The 14526-nt window shown below is 38.4% G+C and overlaps 1 protein-coding gene across 3 annotated transcripts; it reads right to left on the reverse strand.

Moving 5' to 3' along the window:
* Nucleotides 1-1106: 1106 nt before the first annotated feature.
* Nucleotides 1107-13512, reverse strand: LOC310984690 (ELAV-like protein 1). Of its 3 annotated transcripts, XM_083969993.1 has the most exons (9): nucleotides 13320-13512; nucleotides 12677-12740; nucleotides 10219-10287; nucleotides 8083-8251; nucleotides 7303-7332; nucleotides 4334-4437; nucleotides 3629-3782; nucleotides 3308-3548; nucleotides 1107-2145 (listed from the first exon to the last, which is right to left on the reverse strand). In XM_083969993.1, exons 2-9 carry the CDS (start codon nucleotides 12710-12712, stop codon nucleotides 1827-1829), a joined length of 1122 nt encoding a protein of 373 aa, XP_083826119.1. In that variant the 5' UTR covers nucleotides 12713-12740; nucleotides 13320-13512; the 3' UTR covers nucleotides 1107-1826. The 3 variants fall into 3 exon arrangements, with proteins under 3 accessions (XP_083826119.1, XP_083826120.1, XP_083826121.1); XM_083969994.1 differs by lacking the exon at nucleotides 7303-7332; XM_083969995.1 differs by lacking the exons at nucleotides 4334-4437; nucleotides 7303-7332; nucleotides 10219-10287; nucleotides 12677-12740; nucleotides 13320-13512.
* Nucleotides 13513-14526: the final 1014 nt, after the last annotated feature.

The following is a 14526-nucleotide window of genomic DNA, read 5'->3' on the forward strand; positions in this document are numbered from 1 at the left end:
AAAAGGATCAATGCGCACTGCGCACTGGGGGTTTCCCCCAATAGCCTTTTCGGAGTAGCGGGGTCTTTAGAAAAAATAGAAAACCCCGCTATTACGATGAATGGAAGTCTATTGTCGGAAAGGCGGGGCTTCGGAAAGGCGGGGTGTAACCGGGGAAATGACGTGTTCACTGGCTTCCTCTTTTCTTTTCTTTTTTAGTAAAACCAGATACGTCCTAGAAAGACTTTGGTAAAACACACATCCTCTCGCTGGGCGCTGACGCCGGGGTTTTTCTTTACCCGTCAGGTTCTGCGGCTTCTCTGCTCTACTTTGTGCCGTCTGTGGAGCAGCGCACATTGTCCAGTTTCAGTCCCTGTAAACAATATTACTGTACTGTAAATCATTCCTGCATATCCAGACGTTCCTGTCTGTCTGACCACATGTTTTCATCTACAAACTGATTCAATATTGCTTTGTATATCTCTCAATGTGTGAGTCATGTGTATGTCATGTTGTATGTTCTTGTCATGTTGTATGTTCTTTTGTCAAGTTGTTAATTGCTGTGCATGTTTGTAGATTGCCTTGGCTAATAACTTTGTAATTTTAATCATATTCATATTCTGTTTTTAGGGTGACTTTTTAACATCCGTCTGGGGACTACAGATGAAAAATAACCTCTTGGCTAATTCTGGCGCATTTACAGTGATGTTATTAATGTGCACTGTCCCTGTTTTCAAATAAACTTATAAACTAAAAAAAAACTAAACTAAACTCAACCTTATGTCATTGTTTGTAATCACCATTGCACAAATGGCTTCTTGTTGCAGAGTAAAAAGGGTCCTCTTCCACCTCTGTCTTGCAATCATGTGTGGTGTAGAGTAAAATTACAGTAATGTTAAGTACATACATATACTACATTAACCCATATACTGTAGTGTACAATTACTACTTGTAAAATGCTGTAGTACAGTGCCATACTGTAAATATGGCAAATCTTTACTGTAAGTCGGTTGTTGTAATACACTACAATACAATAAATGTGACGCTGCATTTCTTAAAGACAAGACTTTTTTAAATGAGTTGATAAGTATAAATTGATGAGTACAGACCATCATGTTAAAGTTTTCCAGAACAGATTTATTAGTGAATAAACATCAACATCACTGAGAAGCTGAAATACAAAAATAAAATACAAATGAAAAAAAAAAAAAAAAAAAAAAAAAAGTTTCATCACTACAATAAAACGCGTGGTTGGTTTTTGCCTGGAAGCTTTTTATTTAAAAAAAAATTTGAAATAAAATCCTTTTTTTTTTTTCCTCTTCTCCATGAAATCAAACTACACCTTCGTATGCGACCAAGCCCCGCCTCCTGCGTGCTCATTGGCCCACACGTCAGCTGTCAATCAATCTATCAAATACTGAACCGAGGACCTCAGCAAAAAAAAAAAGAAAAAGAAAAGAAAGAAAATTATGAGAAATTGCTCCGGTGATACGTTTTAATAACTCAACGCTTTAATATTAAAATGATCTGTCGCCATCGCCAGCGTCTCGGGTTTTTTTTTTTTTTTTTTTTAACACAGAAACAACATTTTTACAAAAACGGGTGATGATGTCAGAGAGAGCCAGGCATGCTGGGAAAAAACTAAACGAAACAAAAAAAACAAAACAGAAATCTGATGGTGACACGAACAGAACTGTCTGAAACTCTTCGGCTCAAGTGACAGAAAAAACGAAAAACAAAAGTTGAGAAACAGTATTTACGTGTTTGTTTCAGAGACACTCCCCCCCTCCTCCTCCTTCCTCCTCCTCCTCTCTCCTCCTCCTCCTCCTTCCTCCTCCTCCTCCTCTCTACTTGTGTCCCTTGCTGGTCTTGAACGACACTTGCAGGACTTTGTCCCCCAGCCGGTACCCGTTGAGGCTGTGGATCGCCATGGCGGCCTCCTCGTAGTTCGTCATGGTGACGAAGCCGAAGCCCTTGCACTTGTTGGTGTTGAAGTCGCGGATCACCTTCACGTTGACGACGGCGCCGAACGGCCCGAACATCTGCCACAGGATGGACTCGTCCGCGTCCTGGCCCAGGTTGTAGATGAAGATGCACCAGCCCGAGTTCGAGTTCCCGGAGACGCCGCCGCCGCCGCTCATGTGGTCGACGCTCATCGGAGAAAACCTGGAGTCAAACAGGAAACAAGGGAACAAGAAACAAGATGTCAGACCAGAACCACAGGATCCGGTTCAGCTCCGTCAGAACTAATTAACTAATTATTTGCATTAAAGCACCTACAAAGAACTTTTAACTCGGGTTTCTGCAGGTACCAGCAAATCTAATTTAATGCTTTTTAATGCCATTTCAAACATTTTTAATGCCGTGACTGCAAATACTATATGTGTGCGTAGATACACTTACCTACACATACACAATTACCCAATTACTTGGTCCTGCATGTTTATCACACCAATAGGGGTGCACCGACTGCAATTTTCTGGCCTATCACCGATTTTTAAAAAGTCTGACCTGCCAATTCGGATTTTTGCCATTAGCGATTAAAACAAAAACCACCACCTAAAAATATTAATTTAGAAAATTCTCCATTTCTTCACCCAAGTTTAATTTGACTAGATTAACTGTATAATCCCCATATTTTTCTGCTCTTTGTGCTCTATAGGGATGTAATGATATCAAAATCTCACTGTATGAATTCTTAATTTTAGCAAAATATATTTAATGACTTTTAATGCTTTTTAATGACCCGCGGAAACCCTGTAACTGGATGTGTCGACAATATGCGCTAGAGCTCATGGGAAATGTAGTCTTCATTCCAGCAAAAACAAAATACCGCCTTTGTCCACAGGGGAGCGCCAAAAACACCACAAAATGACAGCTCTAAGTCATCTTGAATAAAAAATATCTCATGGAAAAAGTATAAATGTTATGAATATCAATAAAAGGTTTGTCCTGTCCATCTCATGGGATTTTTTCTTGATGAATAAAAAGCTTATTATCGGATAAATCCTGATGGAAACAGTTTTTTGTCTGATAAACGTGAGTCACGATCACGTTTTACTTCAATTCTGCTTCGTATTTCCGTCTTTCAAAGACACAACAGGAGTAAAAACAGAAAGACGCAGGTGGACAGCAAGGTTATATTAGTTTGGGATTTTTCGTTATAGTTTAGTTTTGCCTCTTTTTCCTCTAATTCAATTGGTTTTAATTAGTTTTTAGAGCGGGTTTGCTAGTTTTCTTTTCGTATCTTTCTCACTAGTAAGAGAGATAAGTAAATGTTTTTGCAAATAAATAAAGTCTAAAATAACATCTAAGACGGTTGTGGTACCTGAAGCGCTGCGCCTGGTGATGCACCGGTCCTCCGAAGCGCCGCGATTGGCCGTGGTACATCTGCGACACCATCTGGGAGTTCCTGGCCTGGTTGGGGTTGGCGGCGAACTTGACGGTGATGGGCTCGGAGCTGCCGGGCGGGGTGTGGCCGTTGAGGTGCTTGACGGCGTCCTCGGCCTCGGAGCGCTTGTCGAACCTGATGAAGGCGACGCCCCGGGAGAGCCCTGAAACGGCAGGATCTACAATTAAAAAGCTCAGTCGGCAGCACTGAACTGGGATGCAGCGGTGGGGGCGGTCACCGGGCGGCGGCGCCACTCACCCGAGGCCTGGTCCACCAGGACTCTGGAGTTGATGATGCGGCCGAAGCGCGTGAACATGTCCTCCAGCTCCGTCTGGCTCAGCGTCCGCGGCAGCCCGCTGATGTACAGATTAGCATCTTTAATCATGTCTGAGCTCGGCCGCGCGTACGACACCTGAGGAGGCCAGAGGAGAGGGCTTTAGTCCGTCGCCATAACAACCGGAACGATTCTTTATAATAATAATAATAAATAAAAAGCAACAACTGAACAAAATAAAAAATACAAGTTACATCGAGTCTCACAGTAAAAATCCAAACATATTTAAATGTGTTTAAAATGCTCATTAAAAATAAATAAACATTAAACATTTATCCAAATTGGCCCCAAATAAATAAATAAATAAAAAAATTAAAAATAAAAAAAGCATCAAATAGGCTCAAGATCATTGGGCACTTTTTGTATTAAAAGTAATAAAAAGCATCAATTTGTAAAAAATAAAAGGTTCAGCACATCGTCACACTGAACTGAAGAAACTCACAGATTCAGTGTCGACATGTGTCGATGTGGAAAAAACAAACAAACGACATGACAGCAGAGTTTAAAAAAAATACCTTCATCCGTGTGACAGTTTGCAGGAGAGAGAGAGAGCGCCCTCTACTGTCCAGGGAACATAACACATCTATCAGGTGAGACAGGAAAATCAAAGAGCACCTGTGGCACTTTACCTTGATAGTTTTAGACTGTAGCCTCAGGCCATTGAGGGTACTGATAGCCCTCTCTGCATCACTAGGGTTAACAAAGTTAACAAAGCCGTAACCTAAACTGTGGCCTAGAGAAACACAAAGGAAAACAACAAAATAAAATAACAAAACTGTCTGTGGAGCAGCTGCCACAACATTTCTGGATAGATAGAAACAAACAAACAAACATACAGAGTCACCGTCGAAACACAAATCTCCACAGTGCCTCAAACGCATCGCTGCACTGAACAAACCCAGAAGACTCAGCGTTAAGCGCCAGCGTGAACCCATCCAGACTTTAATTTAATTAAATTAATTAATATTCATGGTGAGCGTCGTGTCTGTGTGAGATGTGCAACACAGTTGGGACAGAGTGAGACCTAGGGATGTCACGATAAGAGATTTCTTTGGTACGATTATCACGATTATTATGCATTAATTAATTTCACAACACTATTAATGCGTAAAATCAAATATAGTCAAAATATACATTACTAATTATAAAACATTTTAAACATTTATTAAAATTGTACCTATTAATTCGCCAGATGAAGCGTTTGAAATATTGAAGTCATTAACTGTCATCGATACCAAATGTTTAAGTTAATTTAAAAAAATGTTTTAATTACAAATGACACTCTAGCATTTAAATTCCTACCAATTCAATGTAACGTTATGTAAATGGACATACATATACATTACTAATTATAAAATATTTTAAACATCTATTAAAATTTGACCAATTATTAATCCGCCAGGGGAAGTGTCATCGATACCAAATGTTTAAGTTAATATTAATCTTTTTTTTTTTAAATTACAAATGACACTCTAGCATTTAAATTCCTATCAATTCAATGTTACGTTAGTTAAATGGACCAGTTGTGTGCATTCACCTTTACTTTGGCGCCACATCTGCCGACACGGTTCATACATAATCTTTTTTTTGGAAAGTGACGGTATTTAGAAATCTGCGATCAATTATTTATGGCGTTTAATACCGTGATTAATTGTGAAAACAAGTTAATCGTGACATCCCTAGTGAGATCTCTGGGTCGGACCCGGTTCACGGCGCCGGTCTGAGCTGGTGGCGTTTTCTGGACTTGTTCAGGTTTTTTTTTTTTTCATACATTTGTTAACCAAACTTTACAGAAAAACACATTTTCAAAACCTGAAAAATAAAAATAAAACAGAATTAAAACATTTGTACATTTTGTCAAATTAGTTACTGACTGAAAAACTGAAAAAAAAGAGTTCATTAAAGGTCGAGCCACATGAAAAAGAAAATAAACATATTGACATCTCAGACTTGTTACGTCTTAATCAATATCATCATCTATTATTCTACTATTTAGCATTTCTGAAATATTTTTACTGTGTTAAGTGATCGATTACTGATTATTGATCAAGTCGCTCTGGTCATCAGATACCTGTTAAAACAGTTGTCATTAAACCTGGTGTGAAAAATAAAAAACAACAGTAACAACAACAACAACAGTGCAGAAAATAAAACAATATTCAGAGAAAAATCACAGACTCATCCTTTAACACTAGAACCGCCAAGGCGTCATTTTTACCCCCCTGGTGTTTTTAAATATGTGTAACTCTGTTAAAACAAAAACCTCCACTTCTCTCAGTTCATGACTTTAACTAAAATGAGTTCATTAATCATCTAGTGAATTTTGAAGTCTGTGGGATAAAAAAGAAAAAAAAATATGACCATTTATACCTAGGACCGCCGAGGGGTAATGTTTGAGTCTGTGCCTGCGTGTGTGTGTGTGCCTGCGTGTGTGAGTGTGTGAGTGAGAGAGAGAGGAAGAGGGAGAGAAAAAACGGCGAAATGTATTTTTGACGATGTTTTTTTTCGATTCATAACGAAATAGTCTCTAGGCCAAAGCAACTGTAAAATTAACAACTATCCCCACAGATTCAAATTTTAAAAGTATTTTTATCAAGCACTACTTATTATTTAACCCTCTATGGTACGCTGCATTATGATGCCAGTGGGGGAAAAATGTTTGGAGTGTTTTTATGTCTCAAAATAGACTAAATAAACATAATCTAAAGACATTTTTTTTTTTAATATTTATTTTTGGACGTTTTTGGGATTTTTTGACTGTAGGCAACATTATACCATTACAGTTCATCATCTACTGTATTAGAAACAGCAGTCTCTGTAGACTTTCACCTTCACTGGCTTCACCCTCATCTTCCTCATCATCATCATAATAGCCTGATGTTTACTTTACTGCATCCAAAATCACATTTATTAAAGATAAAAACAAAATTATGATGAATTATATGTTTTTGAACATTATATTTACACCTAAACACACACTACCATAGTCTCATAATGCAATTTTGATTCCATAATGGTCCAGTGTTTTTGCAATTTTCTATAATGGTACGTTGTTGCTTTGGGGCAACAGGTGCATTTTAACAAGTTTCCATTATTTAATAAGTAAATAAATTGCATGGAACTATTAAAAATTAAACTTTACTAATCTATTAGTGTAAATATATTTTTTTCCAGATGAAAAAGGGCCAGGAAGTTACTGTATGTTTTCAGACCGTTTTAGTGGAGCAAAATGGCAAACCTGTTTCCTTTGAAAAAGTCTGCAAAAAAGGGTTTCAGTCGTATGGCTTCTTGAAAGTCATGTGATAAATTAAAGCATTGTTATTGGTTCTCTAAGGTCTCTTCTCTTTTTTTAAAGTATTACAGCATTAAATGGGATGAATTGTGGAGATGTGAGAGGCCAGAAAGTGGTATGTTGCCTGAGGGCAACATGGTACCATAGAGGGTTAAAAGAAATGATGAAAATGAACAACTTTACTGCTTTAAAAAAAAAAGAGGACATCCTTGTGATTGATGACGGAGTGGAGGCGGGGGGGTAAAAATGACCCCCTCGGCGGTTCTAGGGGGTGTTGAAATGTCGGCGGTTCTAGTGTTAACCCACCTCCTCCCCCCCCCAGGGTCGAGACATCATCTGCAGTTACCAAAAAAAAAAAAAAAAAAATTAATATTTTTTTTGGTTAATAATAAATTATTTATCCATGAAAACATCTTTTACACAAAAAATTGGTCAGAGTGAGACGTCGTCGCTGACCGAGGATCAGCAGCCGGCGGGCGCTAAAGCTAGCCAACAACAACAACAACAACGGGAGGGGGAAGGGGAAGGGGGAGGGGGGGGCAAGGGGGGCGGGGTCACAGCCCAAACAGTTTAAGAACCATTGTGTTATTTTAAGAAAAACAAAAAGAGAGAAAAAAAAACATTTCACTTCATTTAAAAAAACAAAGAAAAAAATAAAATGAAATGCAGTGAAAACACAAAAAAAAAAATTCAAATTTAAAGAAAAATTAAAAAAAAAAAAAAAAAAATTTTAATTAAGGAAAAAAACAAAAAAACAAACAGAAAAGCTGCTGGAAAGAGAGTTCACAGGAAGTACTACTACTACTACTACTACTACTACTACTACTACGACTAAAACTACAACTACCACCAGCTCTGTCACTTGCAGTATTAGTATTAACTGGTGTTAACGAAGCAACAAGCAACAGAGAGGAGCGTTGCTACGACAGCGACACACACACACACACGCTGGTGAGTGAAGCGCCGTGTTACACTACGAGTCGAGCACTACTACTGCTGCAGTGGTATAGTATAGTATAGTATAGTATAGTAGTAGTACTGCAGTAGTGAGAGAGAGAGAGAGTAGTACTGCGGCGGGGGAGTTACCTGCCACTTTGTCCCGGATGAGCTTGGCCGACTCCACGTCGCCCACGCTGCTGAACAGGCTGCGCAGCTCGTCCTGACTCATGCTCTGAGGCAGGTAGTTGACGATCAGGTTCGTCCGCGCGTCCTCGTCCTCCATCATCTGGTCGGCGAAACCGTTGTCGTACAGCTCCTGGTGCACGGGGACAATGACATCATCATCATCAGCACCCCGTGACGACATAATCATCATCATCATCATCATCATCATCATCATCATCATCATCATCACAACCAGTACCACTTTACAGCACCAGGAAGCGATAAAAGCGATAAAATTTAAAGCAGAAGTAAGCGATCCGGTGGTTGTGGTTTTGGCTAATGCTGCGTTCCAGGCAGGCTTTTGAAACCGTAAATTACAGCTTCAAGTCACAACTTACGACTTTGTAGCGTTCCAGGCAACCCACTCGTGTTTTTCCGACCTGTTTTACCGGTGAAAGTCACTATAACGGCCACTCGTAACTTCTGACCCGTGAACTCGTACCAGATCGAACTGGTACCACTTCACAGGTCGGAAAAACACGAGTTACGAGTTGCCTTGAACGCACCATAACAGTCCTCGTCGCTACGTCACCACATTCACGTGCATCCCTTGGCTGCACACACAGCCCTGCATGCCGTTCTCTCTCCTCATTGGATAAAAACTGTAGGATACGAGAAAAGTTTTCTCCTCGGCTCAGAGCAGAGCAGAGTGACTGACAGACCCGTGTTTCAGACCAAACACTCTATGTAAGTGATTGCTGTCGGAAGATAGAACTATTTAAGACTTATATTAACACAAATATATCACTCACTTCTGCTTTAAATAAAAACTAAATAAAATGAGTTAAAATAGAAATAATTAAGTTTCCTAGTGCAAAACATACACAATTTAGGATTTACATACGACAGAATAAAGATATATATATATATATATTTTTTTTTAAACTTTATTAAAAGGGACAACGAGGAGTTTCTATTTGGTTATAAAAAAGTCTCATATTAATGTGGGTGAATCTACGTTACCACTTGTTAATGGTCCATTTTAGATAAATCTATGGTTTTGTCTCTATGGTTATTTTGTTATTATTAGCGGTGGTGGAAATGCTGGGCGAGCCGACCAGCGTTTCTTTACTTTCGGTTTCGTGGCGAGTCATGAGAATAACGCCGCCGAATCGCCGTTTATGGTGGGAACTACGACGGTATGTGATCGTCTTCCAACCTCTGACTTTAATTCCTTTTTTTTTTTTAAGTAAATTTTTTGGCTTTTTCACCTTTTATTGGATAGCACAGTAGAGATAGACAGGAAAGGGGGAGGCAGAGAGAGGGGGAATGACATGCAGGAAAGGTCTGCCCGACACGGGACTCGAACCGGGGACGCTTTAACCACTGCACCACGCACCACCCCCCTCTGACTTTAATTCTTGATGAATGAAAACATGAGTCTGTCTTGCGCCGGTCAAAGAATTTCACGGTGCGGAGGCTCATAAATGTAGTGTGAAAACGCTTCGCTTTTCTTAAACTCCTCATTGTCCCTTTAACAATTATATACACATAACGAAACTGTTGAGCCAGGGGAAGAAAAAAATATAAAAGTATAAATATACAAAGAGTATAGAAGTATCATGTATACAAAAGGCATTAATGTAAAGAAAATCATATTAATTAAAATAAAGTTGGTTTTTAAAGCCTTTGGCATTTTTAGTCCATTGATGTCGGTGCTGTATTGATTAAGTTCCTTCAAAAAAAGTGTAAAATTTGGTTTGCCGTCAGTCCATTTCTTTTTGTGGATATGAAATTTACCTAAAAATAAAACAAGTTGTACTAAATAAATTAAAATCATTTTCCATTTGGTTGTTTTCAAAGTAAAGAAAAATGTCCTTTTCATGCAGATAGATGTAGCCTACTGAATGTCCAGTTTTCTTTTCAATAAAATTTTGTACATTCAACCAAAACATTTGACAATATAAACAGTGAAAAAATAAAATGTGCAATAGATTCATCATCATACAAGACAGAATAAAGATATATACAGAATACATCACTTCCTACTTATCCGTGACGTCATCCGTGATAATAACTAAGTAAGTATATTCGGGCCAATCAGAGCGCAGCACTCACCTTCACCGATCCTTTGGAGGAGTGCTGACCATCTCTGACGTCACTCTGTGATGACTGGACCTCGCACACCTGAAACGTAACATGGAGAGACTTATTGGAGCTCCCTCTTCAGTGATAGAAACTGGAGTAGAGCTTGGCTTGTCCCGTTTAAAGTTTTAATCTCTAACAAAATTAGAGAATTACATCTCAAGCTATTTACATAACATCTATCCTACTAGTGCATACATCTCCAGATTGTCTGACATTGATGACAGCTGTACCTTTTGTAAAAAAAAAAAAAAAAAAAGATAGAGAAAGTATCATTCATTTATTTTATAAGTGTCCATTTTGTATCACTATGTGGAAAGATTTGGAAAATTTTCTTTTCGCTAAAACTACAGTTAGGTATCACTTCGATGAGAAAATTATTATTTTTGGCTCTTCATATTACTAGGTAAATTCCATATACATAAAGTCAAAATGTCCAAGGCAACACCTTCGTTCCCATTATCTTTAACCCATTTAGACCGGGACAGCATTACCGCATTTCTACCATTAAAACCGGGGGCGCTGTTGCGTCATTCTACCTTTCAAACCGGGAAAGCGGATACGTCATTTTGTAGTCTTTGTAGTTTTTTCCGCCTATTTCCGGTCTCTTGGCCAATGAAATGCATCAGAATACACGTAGGAGCGTCGCAATGCCACATGGGACTTTAAAAAAAAAAAAAAAAAACTTTGAAATCATGGCGGAAGACGGAGGGAGCTCCGAAGTGAGTGAAAAAAGCGATCTTGATGAAAACTATTCACTCAGTTTTATTGCTGATCCGGACTTTGAACCCTTGGAACCAATTGACCGGTATTTATGGACGAAGAATATGTTTTTAGACGACGAAGATGAGGACGATGATTTTGTAGGTTTTGAAACCGAGTAGGACGAATAATTACCACCCTAACGTAACTACTCCTCGAAGGCGATTCAACCGCACCCCAGGGGCGAAAGTCACCTGCAGATGCAACACCGATCACCGATGGAGGTATTTATTATTGTTTATTATTATTACAGTAGCCTAGGCTAATGAGAGCTACCGTATGTCTATTTCTTTCTATGTTGTATCATGTTTACATCTTGCTAATGGGCATGTATTCGTATTATGCATAGGATTTTTATTCAGTCATCATCACATACAGTACTAGTATAAACAGTAACGTTAGCTTACAGTCCAATGTAATTTCAATATAGATGGTAGGCCTATATTATGCATAGGATTTTTATTCAACTGTAAACAGTAGCTTACAGTCCAATGTAATTTACAATATAGACAGTAGCCTACATGTCACATAGTCACACGACAACACATGAGAATTATGAATATTATGTTTTATATGAATATATAAATATTATGTTTTATATTATGCTTTCATCCAAGGTAGCTTACCTGTGTCTATATTTTTTCAGGTATCTACACCTCCAGAACAACCAGGCAGCAGATGTGAACAGAGATGACAAGCTCTGGAAAATGTGCTGGTTCCTGAACTACCTCACTGCCCAATCCCAGGCACTTATTCTTGTACTGACACTTTATTTTTTTTTACATTTTTGATTGAAAATAGTGCTGCTTGGGGCAGTGTTTAGCCCCATGTGTTGAGGCTATGGTTCTCACTGCCATTTCCTGTCAACTCTCCTGTTCAATAAAGGCGAAAAAGCCTTTTTTTTCTCAATTTGCTGAGTTTGTTGATTTTTTAAAAAACTTTATTGAAGGTTTGGACAAATAAACTCAACTTCTCATGAAAGCCACAGGTATAAGCTCTCAAATACTTTTTGAATTTCATTTCTATCTGCTACAGAGCCTGAGAAATCAATTATTTAGTAGGCGTTGACACTTATGTTGAATTTCCAGAAAAACTTCAGGTCTTAGGGGGTTATTTTAAAATCGTCCATAGGTTTTACAGGCATTTTTTCCAGGCGTTTTAGGCCTAAATGGGTTAATTGAATTAAAAACATATTTTGAGTCTGTCATATGTTGAATCCAACAAAAACAATTGAATTTCCTTTTTGTAATTTATTTCTTTTATTGGACCTATTTATTTATGTAATTTATTCACTTATTTATTTGATCATTTCTATATTTCGTATATTATTTATCTACTATATATTATTTACTTAAATATTTTGATCATGTTTGTCCTTATATCATTTCGATTTGTGCCTTTGTGATGTCTGTCGCTTTTTTATTTTGTTCCTTTTTCAATTGTTCATACTATTTGATGATAAAGTAAAAAAAACTAAAAAACACCTGAAACGTAACACACACATAAAAAAAACTATAATTTCCAGGCTTGGGATCAATAAAGTATATCTATCTATCTATCTATCTATCTATCTAAACACAACAAGATGACGTCACGTCCACACAGGTTTCTGGATGTAATCGATCAGATCAGTTATTGATTTATTGAGTGATTGATTGACTGGACTCACCTTCAGGTACCTGATGTGTCCTCTTCTCAGTGCCATGGAGACGACGTGGGGGTTTGACTTGTGTCTGGAATAAAAATAAAACCAAACAACCAATTATTATGTTATTTATTGATCATGATCGACTGGTGATTGAGTATTGATCAGGTGAGCGCGGGATGGGAGGAGGAGGGGGAGGGGTTATTTTAGGGTTACAGGAGGATACGTAAAATTTCAAGCAACGTAAAAAAAATAAAGAATAAAATAAAAATGTGGTTTGGTTTCGGTTTAGATGTGGATCAGGTCTGGTTCAGAACAACTTTAACGTTTCAATCTGGATTACACTCAGAGTTTAGAGCTAAAACCATCTCGTTACAAACGCGTTGAGGAGGGAGGGAAAAAAAAAAAAAAAAAAAAAAACGACGATCCGAACTCAGAATCCAAAACCAGAACTGTTCCGAACCAGAACCAGGTCCGAATCCCGCGGACTGTGCCGTGTAAACCCGCTGTGTGTGAAAACCGCAGCAGATTTCAACGAATTAAAGACTATTTTCGCCGCTAACCGCTGATGCTAACGGTGTTAGCGTGTTAGCTCGCGCGGCCTCGCTGTGCTAAGCTAACGATGCTAACGCCGCTGACCGACGTCACGTCTCTCTCTCTCTCTTACCTGGCTGTGACGGTGGCAGACAGGTGGACTTGTTTCTTCGCAGGTCCGTCTTCTGTCGACCAGCAGATGGATGACCTGTGTCGATGCTGTGACAACACGCCGGGTTTGTTTTTTTTAATTGAAGCAGCAGATGAAACGCTAGCTGTTAGCGGCTCCTCGCTTCACATTCACACCGCACACACAAAGGAAACGGACGAACGAACTCTCGTCGAGGGAAATATCGCGAGATAACCGACGGGGTTTCTTCTTCCTCTTCTTCCGTCCGTGTGGCTCAATCATCAACGCCACCTACTGGTTCATCTTTATACTAGTTGTACATCACTACTATTATTTCGGTGTATTCAATTATTTTACTTGATCATGTGTATTTATGGACACAAACATAATATCCCACATCCTCATTTTGTCTCTTTATGAGTTTAATTTTAAAAAAATGTTTGTGTACCTTATCTCTATTGTCTCTATTTGTTACCGAATCACTTTGCACTTTATCTCTTTATTTTTTTCTCATTTCTGTTCATTTTGCTCATATAACATTGATTATGTATGCACTTTGTCTCTTTTTTTTCTCTATGTTTATTTGTTAGCCATTGAAATTTGTCTTCCTGTAATTTGTTATAGGGGTGGAACCTATGTACAAGCCAACCGGCTTCGTTCCCTCCTTGCACCATTGAAATTTGTGTGCTAAATAAATAAACTCTAAACTCTAATAACACAGGATTAAAAAAAAGAAAAAAAAAAACTTTATTTGTTGCACATTATAGCCTACCATAGTGCCGAGATGACATTAGTAATAATGTGCTGGGATAGCAATAGAAAGGGAGGAAACACACACACACACAAAAACAAGAATACTAAGATAATAATAATTAAAAAAAAAACGATAATATTGAAAAATGAATAAATAATGCAAATATACAACGCCAGGGAGGGTTATTGTAGATGAGAATGGCTCATTGCTGCCTCTTGCAGCAGAAAAGCTGTGAAAACGTTAAATATGTAAAGTATTTTTTATAACCTTTTGTATATACATACAGCTCTGGAAAATATTAAAGGGATAGTTCACCCAAAATTCAAATTTCACTCATTATCTACTCACCCTCACGTGGATTAAGGGTTGGGAGAAGTTTCAGAGTCCTCTGTGCCTTCTCTGAGTTACAGCGGGGCTCCGTGCAGCACTGCATGTCCATATGACGGTTGCGAATGG

Source organism: Trachurus trachurus (genome assembly GCF_905171665.1).
Source record: "Trachurus trachurus genome assembly, chromosome: 4".
NCBI lineage: Eukaryota > Metazoa > Chordata > Actinopteri > Carangiformes > Carangidae > Trachurus > Trachurus trachurus.

What these genes read in the sequence shown, in the direction of transcription:
- LOC310984690 (XM_083969993.1), bottom strand. Translation starts at nt 12,712, where the DNA reads ATGGCACTGAGAAGAGGACACATCAGGTACCTGAAG. An exon ending in CATCCGGGACAAAGTGGCAG is followed by an intron (nt 7,333 to 8,082) that starts GTAACTCCCCCG and finishes TGGTAACTGCAG; the next exon opens with ATGATGTCTCGACCCTGGGG. An exon ending in GACCCTGGGGGGGGGAGGAG is followed by an intron (nt 4,438 to 7,302) that starts GTGGGTTAACAC and finishes GTGTTTCTCTAG; the next exon opens with GCCACAGTTTAGGTTACGGC.